The following is a 16,852-nucleotide window of genomic DNA, read 5'->3' on the forward strand; positions in this document are numbered from 1 at the left end:
TTTATATTTTTTTTCTATGGTTATTTAACTTAATATTGTGTTAATTTAAGTTGTTGTTAATATGTTTTGTTGTTCATTGAGGATGGGCGAATGTTTATGACTGTTATCATTATTGTTAATGTTGGTATTTTACTGCGGTTCGTTGCTGTTATATAAATACAAAATTTTTCAATAAAAATTATTTTTAAAAAAAAACATGAGTCTTGGATACCATTGCACTCAGAGCAAGGGACTGGCTTTTATTGTGTTCACCAAACCCAACAATTTACAGAATAATTTTCAGCTTCTGCAGATTTATAACAAAAATTGAAGAATAAGTTCCTTGAAGAATGAACAGGAATACAGTTGATGACACTCCCCAAAGCATCTTCTCTCAAGGATCAAACCAGCATCTTTTGTTAACAGTTTGTGGATTCAATTCCCAAAATCAACCATAAGGAACATACTCCCCTTGAATATAAGCACAGCCCTTAAAAGATTCTTTCTCATTGTTTCCATTCCTGGACTATTTACAGAGATCACAAATTGTGATGTCCACAGCCTTGACTGGAAATGGATCAATACAGCATTTTCTCTTCTAATCATAGAATCTCTAGTGTAGAATGAGGCCGTTTGGCCCATCGAGTCGGAAAAGAACCTCTGAAAGTGCACCCTAGCTAGGCCTAATCCCTATCTCTGTAACTCCATAACTCTACCTAACCTTTGGAGACTAAGGGACAATTTAGCATGGCCAAGCCACCTAACCTGCACATCTTTGGACTGATGGTGTTAGCTTTGTACTAGTGCACAGTTTGCAACGGTGTCAGTTAGTCTCCAATAACTTCTCATCTCAGTGGCTAACCTTCATCGACAGATTAAGTGTTGGCAGGCTGTTTGACTAAGAGACACTATTGATCTGGACAATGATCAGAAGCAGGAACTCTGGCTAATATTTCCCGCATCTTATTCCAGATGTTGTTGCAAATTATAGCCTCTACTGCCTTACTGGATCAGACTCAAAGTCAACGCAGTTCAGGTGACAAACATAGGGCCAGCTGGTGCATATCAATCAGATAGAGCCACAAAATGATATTCCTCCCTCCCACCAAAAACAATGAGAACAATGAATTTAACCATTTTATGCACCAACTACAAACAGATACAGAAATACATTAAAGTTATAACACAGAAATAGGCCATTCAGTCCAACAAATACATGTCAGTGTTTACCCTCCACATGAACAAAGGATTTTAATCACATTTACCCATCTTGTTTTCTATACCCACCTCCCGTTTTCCCTATATCTGTCGATCCAAATTATTTTGAATTGACAGCTTATGCCTCAGCCATTAATCCTGGAAGTGAATTCCCCACAGCCTTAACTGAAGTTTTTCCTGCTCTCTGTTCTAAAATTGTTACATTTAACCTTGTATCTATGGCTTCTTATTAGTGAATAGTCAGTTTTCACCAATCATGTCCCATTCTACATCATTTTAAATATATTTCTAACCCATCCCCTGCCTCAATTTTCACTGTTCTAACAAAATACTGCATAAATTTAAGGGGAAACTATGCCAGAGATTGCAGACACATGGGGGTGACAGGGCAGCGAAACAGAATGTGGGGCCATGTAAACTTTTTTTTTTTTTTTTCTATAAATTTAGATTACCCAATTATTTTTTCCAATTAAGGGGCAATTTAGCGTGGCCAATCCACCTACTCTGCACATTTTTGGGTTGTGGGGGCGAAACCCACGCAGACACAGGGAGAATGTGCAAACTCCACACGGACAGTGACCCAGAGCCGGGATCGAACCTGGGACCTCAGCGCTGTGAGGCGGTTGTGCTAACCACTAGGCCACCGTGCTGCCCAGGGGCCATGTAAACTTGACTAGAAATGATGTGTGGGATTGTGTAAACATTAGGGGAGATGGAGCACAGGATTATGTAAACACAAGGGGAAACGGGGTGAAACTACGTAAACACAAAGGAAGATGGTGCACAGGATTGCGTGAACAGAAGGGGAAAACAGGGTGCGGGGCTGTGTGAATGCAAGGGGAAGTAGTGCATGGACTGCATAAACGCAATGGAAATAGTATGTGGGGCTATGTAAACACAAGTGGAAATGGTGTGTGGGACTGTGTAAACACAATGAAAATTATATGTGGGGCTGATGGTGTAATGCTGTTAGCTCAGCCCAGCTGGTGCAAAGCAGGGGAGCTTGACTATTATTTTGCTTCTCCCCCTCTTGCTGGGGGTAGGTACGGGTCACACTCACCCCGGTTGCAAATTTTCTCAAAAGGGATTGTTAAGGAGACTATTTCACCAAATTAGATCCTGTTCTCATTTTGTGCGCACAGAAACAGGAATTCTGACCAATTCCCCATCCCTTGTTCTGTAAGGTTCACAGTGTCACCTTAACGGAGTATACAAGAGGACATAGGTATTAAGTGCCCCACAGATAGTTTCCATGTCTGATTAAAACAAAAATGAAAGAGAAAACTAGACCTTAAGGGAGTGTGAGAGGGAGTAGAAGCCCTTAACCTCTGCTACAGATTCGGGAAAAGGAGTTCCCTATTCAGCACAAACAGCTTGATTTAATAGCCTTTCTGCTTCATTGTTTTGTTGAAGTGATTTTTGTTTAAATGGCCAATGAACATGGACAATGTTCTTGAAGAAAGTCAAATTAAAATGTAATAAAAATGAGACAGGTCTCACTAGTTTACGACAATGAGAACTGAGCACAAACATTGTTAAAATATTGTTCTGAAAGCAGCTGAAATTTCAACAAGTCCAAGTGTTGGCTTCGGCTCGGCTTTTTTATATAAAGGTTCAAAACATACTGGAAAGATTTAACAGCTCAACCTATTGGTCTTTAACAATACACAAGCACCCTAAAAATATATATATAGATATATATATATATGGGAATCCAAAAGCATACAAACCACTTCTTAGGTGTTTAAAACAGCAATTATTAAAAGAAAAAGCAATACACCATGCAACGAGTTTAAAAATATCCCATCAGGATTTGTTTCCCTAATGATCTTTAATATAAACTGCTTTCAGTAGACAGCAATGACTAACTTCCTTAATAATACACCAAACGCCAGTTGGAACTGCTTGGACCCATCTCAAGCATCCACAGAATATCCAGCAAAATGAAGCAGCCGATTTACAAGTACGGTGAGTGACAACCCAGCCACTAAATTTGTTTCCCCCTGCTGTCTACCTAACCATTTCTAAAGAAATTAGTTTAATCAAAGAGTCTCTAAGTAGAAGTGTCTATTGAATATGGCACAGCCGTTACTCCATAATCAAGAAACTGTTACCTCAGTTATACACTCAGCTTTTTTGCAGAATAGTAATCATTTTAATTCATTGATCTAATTCAAGGAGGTCGGACACGGCACAGAGTACGCCCCTGGCCAGATGTATCCCATTACTGAGGTGTTACTGCTGCTCCTAGCTAGTACAGACATGCTTTGATATACAGCTGTCTTTATAATGCACTAACGCTTCTAAACTCTTGAAATATTTACCCATCAGTAAGAAAACTCAGTCTTAGTAGAGCGGAGGCCAAAGAGAGGGAGATCCAAGTTTAAAGGTTTTGCAAGAAATGTTCATGTCTGAGGCCAGGTTTTAAATAACACCACGGCTGCTCCATCTTGCAATTCCCCGGAAAGTAAAATAACTTAAAATTGCTTCTTAGGCCAATACAGTACTGACTTCACATTCGTGATCCTCGCTCTTGCAGAATCTATAAGAGAAAGTAAAAATATAAATTACCGCAACCAGTAAAGTAAGTAAAAGTAAAGTTGCCTAGTCCCAGATGACCATAGGCTCCTTTTCCCTTTGAGGGAGAGAGCTGACCGGTGGTGATTTAATCGGAGGATCACCACACCTCGGGCGAGGGGAAAGGTTGAGAAGGCACGGCCTTCATGACCTCAGCTGGTACGGGAATTGAACCCACTCGCTGTTGGCCTCGGAATGCATCACAAACCATCTATCCAACCAGTTAAACTGGTAACCAGTAATTACAGTATCAATGTTCATACATGACCTTGGCAACACAGCCCATTATACACCAGTCAACATTATAACTGTTCAGATATCTAGTCCATTTGTCCATCCATTAGATTAACCGAACAGGCTGGGTAAACAGCATCTTTGTACAGCCTCCTGCCTTGAGGGCAGGTAAGTCACACAACTCATGTTCTTTAACTCTTCCTTGGGGAGAGGAAAACAATTAACCAGGGTTTCTGCTTCTGAATGTGATCGGGTTCCTGCTGGATGTGTGGACATGATTTGACAGGGGGATTGGGTTAAAACCCAATGCCAGCTGTGCTTCAATGCTCAACTGACATTAAGATGACAAATGATTACGGGGAACTACTTCTGAGGAGCTCTGACTCAAGAATCAGCATGGTGGACAGCATGGTGGCTAGTGCTGCTGCCTCACAGCACCAGGGACCCAGGTTCGATTCTGACCATCGGTAAGTATCTGTGAGATGTCTACACATTCGCCCTGTCTGCATGGAATTTCTCCGGGTGCTCTGCTTTCCTCCCACAGTCCAAAGGTGTGCAGGTTAGGTGGATTGGTCATGTTAAATTGCCCCTTAGTGTCCAAAGGTGAGGTGGGGTTACAGGGTGGAATGAGCCTGGTAGGGTTCTCTTTCAGAGGGTTGGTGCAGTCACATGGGCCAAATGGCCATCTTCTGCACTGTAGGTATTCTATGAGCACCACCAGAGGAAAGGGGAAAGCAAATATGGAAAGATCAGATCAAGTATTTCCAGGTATTAGGAGCAAAGAACACAGTGGGATGACAGGACAGCAGTTCATCCCAAAGCCCAGCTTTCTTGCATCTCTCCATCATTAAAAATATTTAAATGCTCTCATCCGTAGCAGTGCAGAACTAAGTGTTCAAGTGCCAGGTGTCCATGTCAATTGTCACATGAGGATGCAGGTAACATACTGGAAGGACAGATCTAGCTGACCTGAATACTACTCCCAATAACACATCTAGATTGTCAAAGTTCTGCTATATTATTCACTCAACTGACAGGCAATTCTGAGCTGCACATTATCCAGAAAACAATGCAATAGAGATAAAGGTCTTTGCACTTCTATTTAATGGCAGCTAAATGTTGCTGTTGACTGGCACTGAAGGGAAGCTTCTATCTATTGTGTAAAACCTTGAGTAACACAGAAATCTACAGAATATCATAGAATTCCTACAATGCAGAAGGAGGCCATTTGGCTTATTGTACAAACGCATCCCAAAGAGACAGGCAAATCCATCCTATCCCTCCTGAAGATGTTAATTCTTCACTCTGGCATGGCTTTTCAAGTGCCTCAGTCAAGGAGTTATTTTTTCACACAAAATGTTATAATTATTGTCAGGCTATCCAACTGCAAGAGCATTAGCTGAGCCCGGTTCTGCACTCGGACTGCTCACACACAGACGTAAACTCATTTCCAGAAGGTTAACAATAGAGGCTGATCAAAATTAAGAACCATGGGGCACTGAGGCTAATTGCAGCACCACTGCGGCCCGTTCTTGTCTAGGCAGCACCAGGGATGAAGCTAGAGTCTGGGTTTTGTGATGCAGTAAACTCCACCGTCTACATATCCAACAGATAAAAATGGTGTGCTCATCTGGAAAATGGAAGTTCCACATTATGCCATGACAGCAATGGCATGGAACTCTGCTTCATCACACCCTACAATGCGAGGATTCCTCAATCAGATGAGGTTTCCCCACAGTTTACATTTGTATACAGAATAAACGGAGTGGAGTCAGGTTAGCTCTCAACAGTCAAGAAAGGGACAATCCAATCTGTCATCTTTTTGTACAGAAAAATCTGAGTCAATCTGTGAGGATACATTTTGTATCAATAGGGCTAGCCATAAAGTACAATCATTCCTGAAACATTAGAGGATAAAAATGTTTAAAGTACCAATTATGGACCAGCAAGGTAAGGAATGAATGTACACCCTTCTTAAAGTATTCATCCTTGTTTAAACTAAAAGCTGGGTTAATGTGAAACCAGGTATCTAGTTACCGAGGGCAGTATTCTCAATTTGCTCAAGCCAGAAATATAATTGCAATAACTCATCTCTCCCTCCCACATTTCACCCTGAAATAGAACCAGAGGTAGTACCACAACTCAAAGCACCATGTTATTCACAAGCTGAACAGATTTGAGTCACATTCTTGAACGAGCTGGTGCGCAGGGTCTGTGGTAGTTGGACAGGAGAATGTTTTTGATGACAACATTTTACAAGTGTCCTCTAAATTGAAGTCTGCTCCCCATGGCTGAATACCAAGCATCTCTGCCTGCAGCACAGCAGAGCATGCAACACTAGGGCAACACATTGCACAATACCATACTACCAGGCACACGAGCATCCAGGTTGGTCCAGTGCAGGGTCACAGGTGGCAGCTCTACAAGGGTGAAGGCAAACTGGGGGAAAATTAGAGGTTTGTGGGGGTTTCTACAGGTAGCCAGTGCTCACCAGTACATTTTATTTCAAATTAATCTGAGTCATTCATATCGCAATCCGTTTCTTCATCTTCACTCTGGATTCAACATGCAGCATGCAAAAATATAAACAGGAAGGAAAAAGAATATGGTAGGCAATTTAAACTTTCAAACTATAATCAAATGTCGTATCATTAATAACAAAAATTTATATATTGTGTTCAACCGAAATAGGTGGAGAAAGTTTATTTGTAAAAGGTTATACAATCTGCTCCACTATTTTCATGAAATTGAAATCCAAAAATCTATTTTTTAGTCTTCTTTGTTCCCTGAAGATATGGCTCCATGGTGGTGGTGTTGGGGCAGCCTTTCAGAATCGTGCCCAAGTTGGTAGAGAGCTTTCCATGCAAGCACAGGAGATGTAACACCTGCTCTTTTACCTCCTCTGTTCTCAAGTGTCCAAGGCCCAAATATTCCTTGCAGGTGAAACAGTGATTTTCTTGCACTTTTTTCAATTTAGCATCTGTGTTTGTTGCTCACAATGTGACCTTCTCTATGTAGGGAAACTAAACTAAACATAGACTGGGTGCCCAAAACATCTCCATTCAGTCTGCAAGCTTGCTTGCAAGCTTCCAGTCGCATGTTATTTTAATTCTCCACCTTGCTCTGACCTTTCCATTCTTGATTTTCTCAACGCCAACTCGAGAACAGCACCTCATCTTTCGACTCTGCACTTTACAGCTTTCTGAACTCAACGATAAAAGCAAATTACTACGGATGCTGGAATCTGAAACCGAAAATACTGGACAATCTGTAAGTCTGGCAGCATCAATGAAGAGCTTTGACAAAGAGTTGAGACTCGAAACGTTAGCTCCCTTTTCTCTCCACAGATGCTGCCAGACTTGCCTAGTATTTTCTGTTTTTGTTTCTGAACTCAACATTTGAGTTCAACAATTTTAGATTGTAACTCCTGCCCCCATTTTGTCTTGTTTCTTTTCTACAAAAATTCTTACATTGTATTCAGATGGCAGCTGTATTGCCATTCACACCTTCTCTAGACACATCTTTTGTTTATTTACTTGTCTCTTTGGTCTTGCACCATAAAATTTTTTGTCATTTGACTTCTCCTGCCCTTCACATTATTACAGACCTTCCCCCTTTTGTTCTTCTTCCCACCCTCCTCACCGTACACTTCTCAAAACCTATATTTCTAGCTTTTCCCGCTTCAAAAAGGTCAGAGACCTGAAACATTAATGGCTTTTCTCTCCCCAGATGTCACCCATCTTGCTATTTTCAATATTTTGCTCTTATATTGCTGTTCATTGTGCATTTGGCTATGTTTTTGGAGAGATTAGGAAGCAAAGTGAGCTGAGATTGGATAGTCAGTATTTGAATGATCAACATGTGCAAATATCAAATGCAATGTTCAGATAATGCCACATTTTTGTTCACTTACTAACAAGGAACTGGAATTAGGACCTGCATCTCTTGAACACCTGGTAAGGTACAGTCCAGTGAGTGCTCGGTTATTATGGCCTGATGCATTCAATGGTAAATGCTAGCTTTAAACTGGACTGTATTTAAGCATAGCTTAAAGGCAGGAAACAAGGGTAGGAGTATTCCTTCCATCAGTAGTTGCTTTTGACAAAAAAACAACAGCACATTTAAAATCCAAGATATATAAAATACCTTCACATTCATTGCTAAATATAACATTGGAATATGCAGAGCTACACAGTTACTATGATAAATACCAGCAGAATATTCAGCAATGCAGTGACCATGTATGGTCTTTGCCACATGAGACAAACCAGCTTTGAGCATTGCATTGACACTGGAACTGGCAAAATGTTCAGCGATACCCAGTCAGCTATATATGTGGTGAGCTTGAAACATATCTAATAACTTCTGTTCTTCAAAATGAGAGATGGCGAACATCACATCCCTCATTCGATGTTTGAATTAATTATCCCAGATGCAGCCAAAGCTGTAATGCCATCTCCATGTGCTATAATTCAACGTTACAGAAACACCAGTCACTCCTGGGACTCAAGTGCGAGTGAGAATGTGGCGTACAATGAAGGACTGTTATTTGACACGTCTCTAAACTTATTTTACTTAGGACTCTATCCTCGGAGAAAAAATACTTTTATCACAACTCTCTGGGTTGGATCGATGCCAGAGGTAAAAACCACAGAAATAAGTATCTCCATCCCATGAGCCAGATTTAATTTCTTTTACAATTTCACTCACCTTGGCTTTTTCGCTGGGTTCTGTATTTGTGCCATATGGAGCATTATGCAACTCCCTGGAGACAACACAAAGAAATTCAGCCTGGTCTTCATTTCCATAGTTATAGGAAGAGCCAATACTAACCAACTGGAGGGGGGAAATTAGACAATTTTAGTACACAGAGGCGTCAACATATCAATAAACTATTCCCAAGGTACTCATGCAATCAGGAAAATTGGGTAACAAACACGGATGGGATGTCACCTGACAACCACCCCACACCAGAATCAACCCCCACAAAAGAATTAATAATTGCATTTAACTTTCAACACTTGAAATGCACAGTTGGATGTGTTTATAAGAGTGGCACACAGCACAAGCAACATAAAGGCAGAGGAAAGAAAGATGTGGTGGTTTACAGTCATGCTTCTCAAGTTGCCAGTGCTGAAAGTTTCAATAGGCACAAAGATTACGGTCACCAAATCACTGTTAAAATGTATACTGAATGCAGGTGCGAGTGAATTATCAACCCTGGTTGAAACAAACCAGGGTGGATGCAATTTTGTTGGATAAAATCTGAAGCTCTGGAGCAAAGTGACAGTTCATTTACATTTGGAAACTGACCTTTGTTCACGTGGTACACCCACACGACTGATCAGACAAGCAACTATCAAAGTAGATCTTGGTTTAAAAAAACTTGCATCCTCTCAAGGTACTGATAATGCTGAGAAAATTCCCTCCTCCTCCTTTGCTTACATCTTCATTTCTCTTTGTCCTTCAATCTCCCATTTCCCTCTCTCACTCCATCTATCTACTCCGTAATATCTTGATCCCTCCCTCACCTTTCATTTGGTCTTTTTATTGTCTCCCTTGAGTCTCCAGTCAATCTCTCAAATTATAGTGTCTGAGGGGATATTGTACATTGTGAGGTACTGGAATTCAGATCCTTCTTAGTTGAATGGCTTCAAGTCATTGATAGTTGTCACAGGACACCAAAGGTAGGAAAGAAAGTGCTAAATACATTAAATATACCTGCACATAAAACAAGCTCTGTCCTGAAACATTAAATACATTCACTACTTTTTTAAAAAATGCCAAGATATGTGGTGTGGTCAGAGGGTGGATAAGATTACACAAAGGAGGCAGTGATTTGTGGGTTTTGTTATTACCACATCAACTGAGAGGACAAGAAGAAACAAAGCCAGGCTCAGATGTGACTTTGTCTTTGAGATTAAATCAGAACCACAGCTTTGGTGATCCTGTGAACATCTTCAACAGCTTTAAGGATGCAGGGACTATACTGCAGTGATTGATGGTAGCTGGTGCAGCTGCCAGGAGATTCAGAGGATGAGCAAAGGTCCCACCCATATGGCACACCAACATCTTGTTTGGCAAAGGTCGTTTCAGCACTTGTTTACCAGGTAGTTAAGTCTTGTTCCAAGTTTCATTCACACGTCTGATCCATAATTGCACAGCATTTACTTCCAAGAGTTCTTGAGATTTGGGGAAATACAAAGTAGATAATTTAACGATGGGTCATTTTTCATCAAATTCTGACAGGACCCAGCTAATGAATATTTAATCCAACCTTCCCTTCACTCCACACAAGGTATGTTACGGTTGCATGGTTCTTGTAATACTTTACCCAGCTTTCTAGTACTTCACTAGAGTATTAGAGCCAAGTTCAAGTACCAGATTCATCCAATTTCTACATACATGCACTTTCCAGTAGAACTGGTAACCAGTGATCAAGAGTGAGTATGCCAGCCCACCTCCCCTCCTATACAAAAGAGCTGACCAGTGGTCAGTTTGGGTACCCTGGTCCATCTCCTATCCACAGCAGCTGACCAGTGAGGAGGATCAGCATCTCATCTTTAAATTAGGCACTTTATAATCTTCAAGACTCAACAATGAGTTCAACAATTTTAGATAATTACCTCTGCCCCCAATCCCCCCTCCTCGCCCTGAGTTTCTTTTGTACATTGTTTTTGAAAGCAACTAATGGTGATGATTCTGCCTTTCTTGCATATTACTGAAAAGGCAGGCATGTTGAAATTTTTAATCTTACAGCCATCAGGACAAACAAAAAAATGCCAAGTTTCAAACAATCAAAACACCTTATACCTCAAGAGAAAAGGGTTTTGGCTAATCGGCCAGTCAACTCTGATTGGTCAAGACAAAAAGCAACAGGGTACCACAGATTTCAAGTACCCGGATAATTAAAAAAAGGCACAAGGCTTGAACATATTCCTTTTGTTTGATCAGGAGCATGATTCGGTGAATTACTTCAAGAGTTGGACCTGTGTCTGAAGGTGGTACTGCATAACATCGGAGCCTGCTTGCTGGGGTCATAGGAATTTTCCAAATTCCCCCACCCCTAAACTGCCTCGGCTTTTGTTCATTTTTTGCCTCTCCGATGGCTCTAGGTCGGTCAGACTCATCTGCATTATGTTGCATGAGGCATTACAATGCGAGAGACTGACTGGATAGATCAGTTGGTATTTTCCGGTCTATTATTTTACTTTATTTCTCTGCCCAAAGTTATGTAGCAAACCTGTCTCTCAGTCATATCCAACAACGTCAATCATACTGACCCACTCAGAAAAACACTGACACTATCTGCCTATGCTGAACTCTCCCAACAGAAACTCTGCCCTTCAAAAAGTACAGCAAGAAGTCTTACATCACCAGGTTAAAGTCCAACAGATTTGTTTTGAATAATTAGCTTTCGGAGCACAGCTCCTTCCTCAGGTGAGCTTTGACAAAGGGTCATCTGGACTCGAAACGGTAGCTCTTTTCTCTCCCTTCAGATGCTGCCAGACCTGCTGAGATTTTCCAACAATTTCTTTTTGGCTTTTGTTTTAAACTAGTTCTTCAATTATTATATTCCTTGAAGAAGAAATCGGAAAACAAAGTACCGGTACATGAAGTGTTTTTGTAACAAGGTCCCCAGGGAAGATACATCTGGGACCAGAAAGGAAGGCCACTGTAAACAGGTTCATCCCATGAATAACAAGCAGCTCCCACTTGATTTTACACCTACAACACCAACACTTGGCTCAGGTCCCACCTAGTCAGCTTCAAAAATATAAAACAAGCAAGCCTACAGCAAGGAGACATTCACAAAGACAGTACTCACAATATGGAGCTCATTCTAGAGTTCCTTTTCTGTTAAAGAATGTGTTTTTATACAAACATTACTGTCATGCAAAAATTGGCAGTGTTTGGTTAAGTGGTCAATGAGAAATGCAACTGTGTCAACTGCTCGCGATCTAAGAGGATTTAGGCCCAGTGTAAAATATTGAGAATACTAACCTGATCAGACGGTCATTATTTGACCCCTGTACAGAGTGACCAGGTTAGAGTAGGAAAAAAATTGGTTGTAGCCTGGTCAGGACACTTTTTTAAATTTAGAGTATCCAATTCTTTTTTTTTAACCAATTAAGGGACAATTTAGCTTGGCCAATTCATCTACCCTGGACATCGTTGGGTTGTGGGGTAAGACCCACGCAGACATGGGGAGATGGAAAAATCCACATGGAATGTGCAAAATCAGTGACCTGGGGCTGGGATTGAACCTGGGGCCTTTGTGCTGTGAGGCAGCAGTACTAACCACTTGGTTAGGACACATATTAATATCTAACATCAATGGATTTTCAATGGAGCAGACTCATCTTAATTTATGGCCCTACAGCATCCAACCCTCTGTGAATCAGTCAGTTTTGCCAGGCTATACATTCACATGAGGATTCATAGCCAGGCCCAACACTGTTTCGACTAACATACATGCACACATGGTCACTGGACTACAATCGGGGATCACCGTTGGCTAGTTTTCTCCCCTGTTGAGGATACGGAGAACAATGGCAGCACATCTCTGCAGTTGAGATCAGTTAACAGCATTGTTGGGGACTCAACTTGGTCTGTATGCAGATGCCACCTTTATCACGGGGACCACCGAGGCATAAAATTCCAATCATACAACGGTAGAAATGATGAGCTTGGAATCGGTTTGTCTCAGGTTAGCGTTTCAACGACATAGGTGGGACTCAGAAAGAGGGAGTATGAGCAGCTAGAGGCTTAAACTTAAGAGCAGAACCACAAAGATAATAATCTCTGGATAACAGCTGGAATCACAAGTAAAGCAGCACAGAGTAAATAAGTTCAGAGAGTTGAATACATGGCTCAAAAATTAGTGTTGGAGAAATGGCTTTTAAATCATATAGCACCAATGCTGGGAAATAGGGAGCTGTTCCATTGGGAGTGACTTCACTTGAACCACACTGGGACTAGCATTCAGATGCATCACATAACCTGGGCTATAGATAAGGCTTCAAACCAAAAAGTTGAGGGGAGGGGAAGAGTTGTAATTTAGAACATTAAAGAGAAGGAACAAGGCAATAGTGAAAAGTATCGATATGGATAATGATAACCGAAGTGTAACATGAAGGGGAGCGCACCAGCAAATAGGGTGAGATATGGAAAAATAGTAAAAAGGCAAAATTACAGGGTCTTTATCTGTAACAAGATGAATGCATTTATAGCTAAAATAGAAATGAATGCGATGATCTGGTAGTCATTACAGAGACATAAGCCGGGATCTTCTGCAGTGGAAAAGGTGAGCCATTCAAAAATACATTGACTTCGGCGGGGACCAGAAGTAAGGGGATTAAGTATAAAAGTAGCTGGGATGAATAGGTTGGTCGGAGGAAAGGTTGAGCAGGTTGTGTCTATACTCATTGTAGTTAAGAATGAGGTGTTATTTTAGTGAAATAGAAAATATTCTGAAAGATCTTGACAGGGTCAGTGCTGAGACGATGTTGCCTCTTATGGGGAAATCCAGAACTCGGGGCAGCACAGTAGCATAGTGGTTAGCACAGTTGCTTCACAGCTCCAGGGTCCCAAGTTCGATTCCTGTCTGTGTTGAGTCTGCACTTTCTCCCCATGTCTGTGTGGGTTTCCTCCGGGTGCTCTGGTTTCCTCCCACAATCCAAAGATGTGCGGGTTAGGTGGATTGGCCATGATAAATTGCCATTAGTGTCCAAAAAATGTTAAGTGGGGGTTACTGGGATATGGTAGATACGTGGGCTTCCTTTGTAAGGGTCGGTGTAGACTCGATGAACCGAATGGCCTCCTTCTGTATTATAAATTCTATGATTCCATGATTCTATGAATAGTTTCAGAACAAGGGATCGTCCATTTAAAATGGAGACAAAGAGATATTTCAATTTTGTGGTAAATCTTTGGGATTCTCTACCCCAGACAGCTGGGGAAGCTGGGGTGATTTAATATATTCAATGCTGAGATTGATAGATTTTTGAACTAAAGGGAATCTAGATTTATGGGAATCATGTAGGACAGGGTGTTGAGGCCAATCTAATTGAATGGCAGAGCAGGCTCGGGTGGTCAGATGGCCTGCTACTGCTTCTTGTTCTAATGTTTTATTCTTGGAAGAGGATGGGGCTCAACTGGGGCAAGTGTGGTACACAATATCCAAACTGAAATGCAGTCAAGACTCAGCTAGCTGTGCGGCCCACACAGTTCCAGAACTATAAAGAAAAAAAATGATACGTGTATCTTATTTTCAGGCAGCACATGCCTAGACATGCCTGGTCTGCCCATTGTGTATATCCAGCTGTTGCAATTCTCTGCCAAAGATCAGTAACTGAAGAGCGTGAAAACAAACAACAAAAACAAAGCACTTTTCATTAAACTGCAAACCTGCACAAACAGATATTGAAAAAAAAATATAGAGTATCCAATTATTTCTTTTTCAATTAAGGGGCAATTTTGCATGGCCAATCCACCTGGCCTGCACAACTTTTGGGTTGTAGGGGTGAGACCCATGTAAACACGGGGAGAATGTGCAAACTCCATACGGACAGTGACCAGGGGCCGGGATCGAACCCAGGTCAGCAGGGCCATGAGGCAGCAGTGTCAACGACTGCACTACCGTGCCGGCCCTCACAAACCGATAATTTAGGTCACATCATACTACTCCACTCAAATCTTACCTGTGTTTATCCACCTATCTGGAAATATTTTAAGTAGCTTTAGGTAGTTCACCTGGATCATATGACCTTAACCATGGATCACAAGGGCGGCACATGGCACAATGGTTAGCACTGCTGCCTACAGCGCTGAGGACCCAGGTTCGAATCCCGGCCCTGGGTCACTGTCCTTGTGGAGTTTGCACATTCTCCTCGTGTCTGCGTGGGTTCACCCCCACAACCCAAAGATGTACAAGTTAGGTGGATTGGCCATGCTACATTGCCCCTTAATTGGAAAAAAATAATTGGGTACTCTAAATTTAAAAAAAACATGGGTCACAAAGGAGAATTGGAAAGTGTCAGTTTACATGATTGATCACTGGAAGTTAACAGAACGTCCAGAAGTGATTAAAGCACTGGAGATGTTCGTACTTTCTTAGATTACCAGTTTTCCTCCTATTGCACATGGTTTGCCACATTATACACTGAACTAAAAGACAATCCTTCCCTCTCCTCATGATTGAGAATAAAAACAGCAAAACTGTATACAGCCAAGGCCATGCCAGATGCATACTGACGGCTAAGCAGGTTCTAACAAAAATACATAGATAATTGCCCAGTTACTTTCTCCTGAACATGTGAATTCAAGACAGGTTCATGAATTAACCTTCTTAGTAAAACCAAAATTCAGCTCTGATGCAGCCTATTAAGATGCAAGGTGAAGTCGAACTTTAAAAACAGATTTAGGAGTTATTAAACACAGAGACACAAGGACCCACCAACATTACTGCGATAGAAGAGAGAAGAGTACATGTACTGGAAATACGCAGCAGATTGTAAGTATTTGGAGAAAGAAGATTACATAGGAAATATAGGATAGAAACAGCTAGCCAGCTCAGCTAGTCCATACTGGTGTTTATGCTCCACTAGAGCCTCCTCCCATCTTTGCTCATCTCTCAGCACAACCTGCTATTCTTTCTTCCTTATAGCTTTATCCAGCCTCCCCTTTGTGTAGTTTGGTGTTTCAGATGGGAAACTGAGCTGATGAAAGCTCTCCACACAATTTAAAACTGTCTTCTCTTCAGACATGGATTCAGTTTCTTGTATTTCTCAGCTGCTGACTTTCCTGGGGTGTATCAAAATCCAAATGCAACTGACACACAAATTCATAGAATCATGGAATTTACAGTGCTGAAGGAGGCCATTTGGTCCATCGAGTCTGCAATGGCCCTTGGAAAGAGCACCCTACCCAAGCCCACACCTCCGCCCTATCCCCATAACCCCACTTAACCTTTTAGGACACTAAGGGCAATTTAGCATAGCCAATCCACCTAACCCGCACATCTTTGGACTGTGGGAGGAAACCGGAGCATCCGGAGGAAACCCAAGCACACATGGGAAGAACGTGCAGACTCCGCACAGACAGTGGCCCAAGCAGGGAATTGAACCGTGGGACCCTGGACCTGTGAAGCAACAGTGCTAACCACTATGCTACCGTGCTGCCCCAAATTGCACCCTCTCTTACCCAGGCTGCATATATAAGCTTCAGTTTGCCTTGTGGACCATTTAAACTCCAATTAACATTGGGCAAACAGCAGGGAAAGGTATGCAAATGTGCTGTGACATGGATTAGTGGCTTTGGTTTGTTGCTGTTAGAAATATGTAAGACAATCTGTATTTATATAGCATCTTCAACATAGAAAAACACCCCAAGGAATTTTATACCCGATATTTGATCTCAGAAGAACTGTTAGTGGCAGCACTGCAAGAGGGAGATACTTCTTCAGGGCACCAAGGTTGAGTTACTACATGCAAATTTCAAAACCAGAGTTTACACAGAATTAGATAGGATATACAACCCAGAAAAGGGTCATTCTATCCAACCAGTCCATGCCAGGATTTATGCTCCTTTAACCTTTCGCCCTTCAACTAAACCTAAACCTATCAGCATAACACTCTTGTCAGGACAGATTTCTGGAACAAGTATGAATAAACCTGGAGAAGGATCAACTACAATTTGGGGAGGACTGCATGAAAAATGTGTTAAAACCATCACACCAATCTGCTGTTAGGTGAATTGGACATTCTGGATTCTCCCTCAGTGTACCCGAACAGGTGCCGGAATGTGGGGACTAGGGGATTTTCACAGTAACTTCATTGCAGTG

At 41.6% G+C, this 16,852-nt stretch overlaps 1 protein-coding gene across 5 annotated transcripts in view; it reads right to left on the bottom strand.

Annotated features, from left to right (window-relative positions):
• Window positions 1-208: 208 nt before the first annotated feature.
• The window catches only part of kctd5a (potassium channel tetramerization domain containing 5a), a 92,531-nt gene continuing 75,887 nt past the window's right edge, over window positions 209-16,852 (bottom strand). For 2 of the 5 annotated variants that reach the window (XM_038820941.1, XM_038820944.1), the window contains 3 exons: window positions 8,719-8,844; window positions 6,500-6,563; window positions 209-3,739 (listed from right to left, as the gene is read on the bottom strand). In XM_038820941.1, coding sequence (XP_038676869.1) covers window positions 6,519-6,563; window positions 8,719-8,844 — 171 coding nt within the window. In that variant the 3' untranslated portion in view covers window positions 209-3,739; window positions 6,500-6,518. The remainder of the gene's footprint in view (window positions 3,740-6,499; window positions 6,564-8,718; window positions 8,845-16,852) is intronic. The other 3 variants (XM_038820945.1, XM_038820943.1, XM_038820942.1) reach the window with 2 other exon arrangements.

Source organism: Scyliorhinus canicula, chromosome 15 (genome assembly GCF_902713615.1).
Source record: "Scyliorhinus canicula chromosome 15, sScyCan1.1, whole genome shotgun sequence".
Taxonomy (NCBI): Eukaryota; Metazoa; Chordata; class Chondrichthyes; order Carcharhiniformes; family Scyliorhinidae; genus Scyliorhinus; species Scyliorhinus canicula.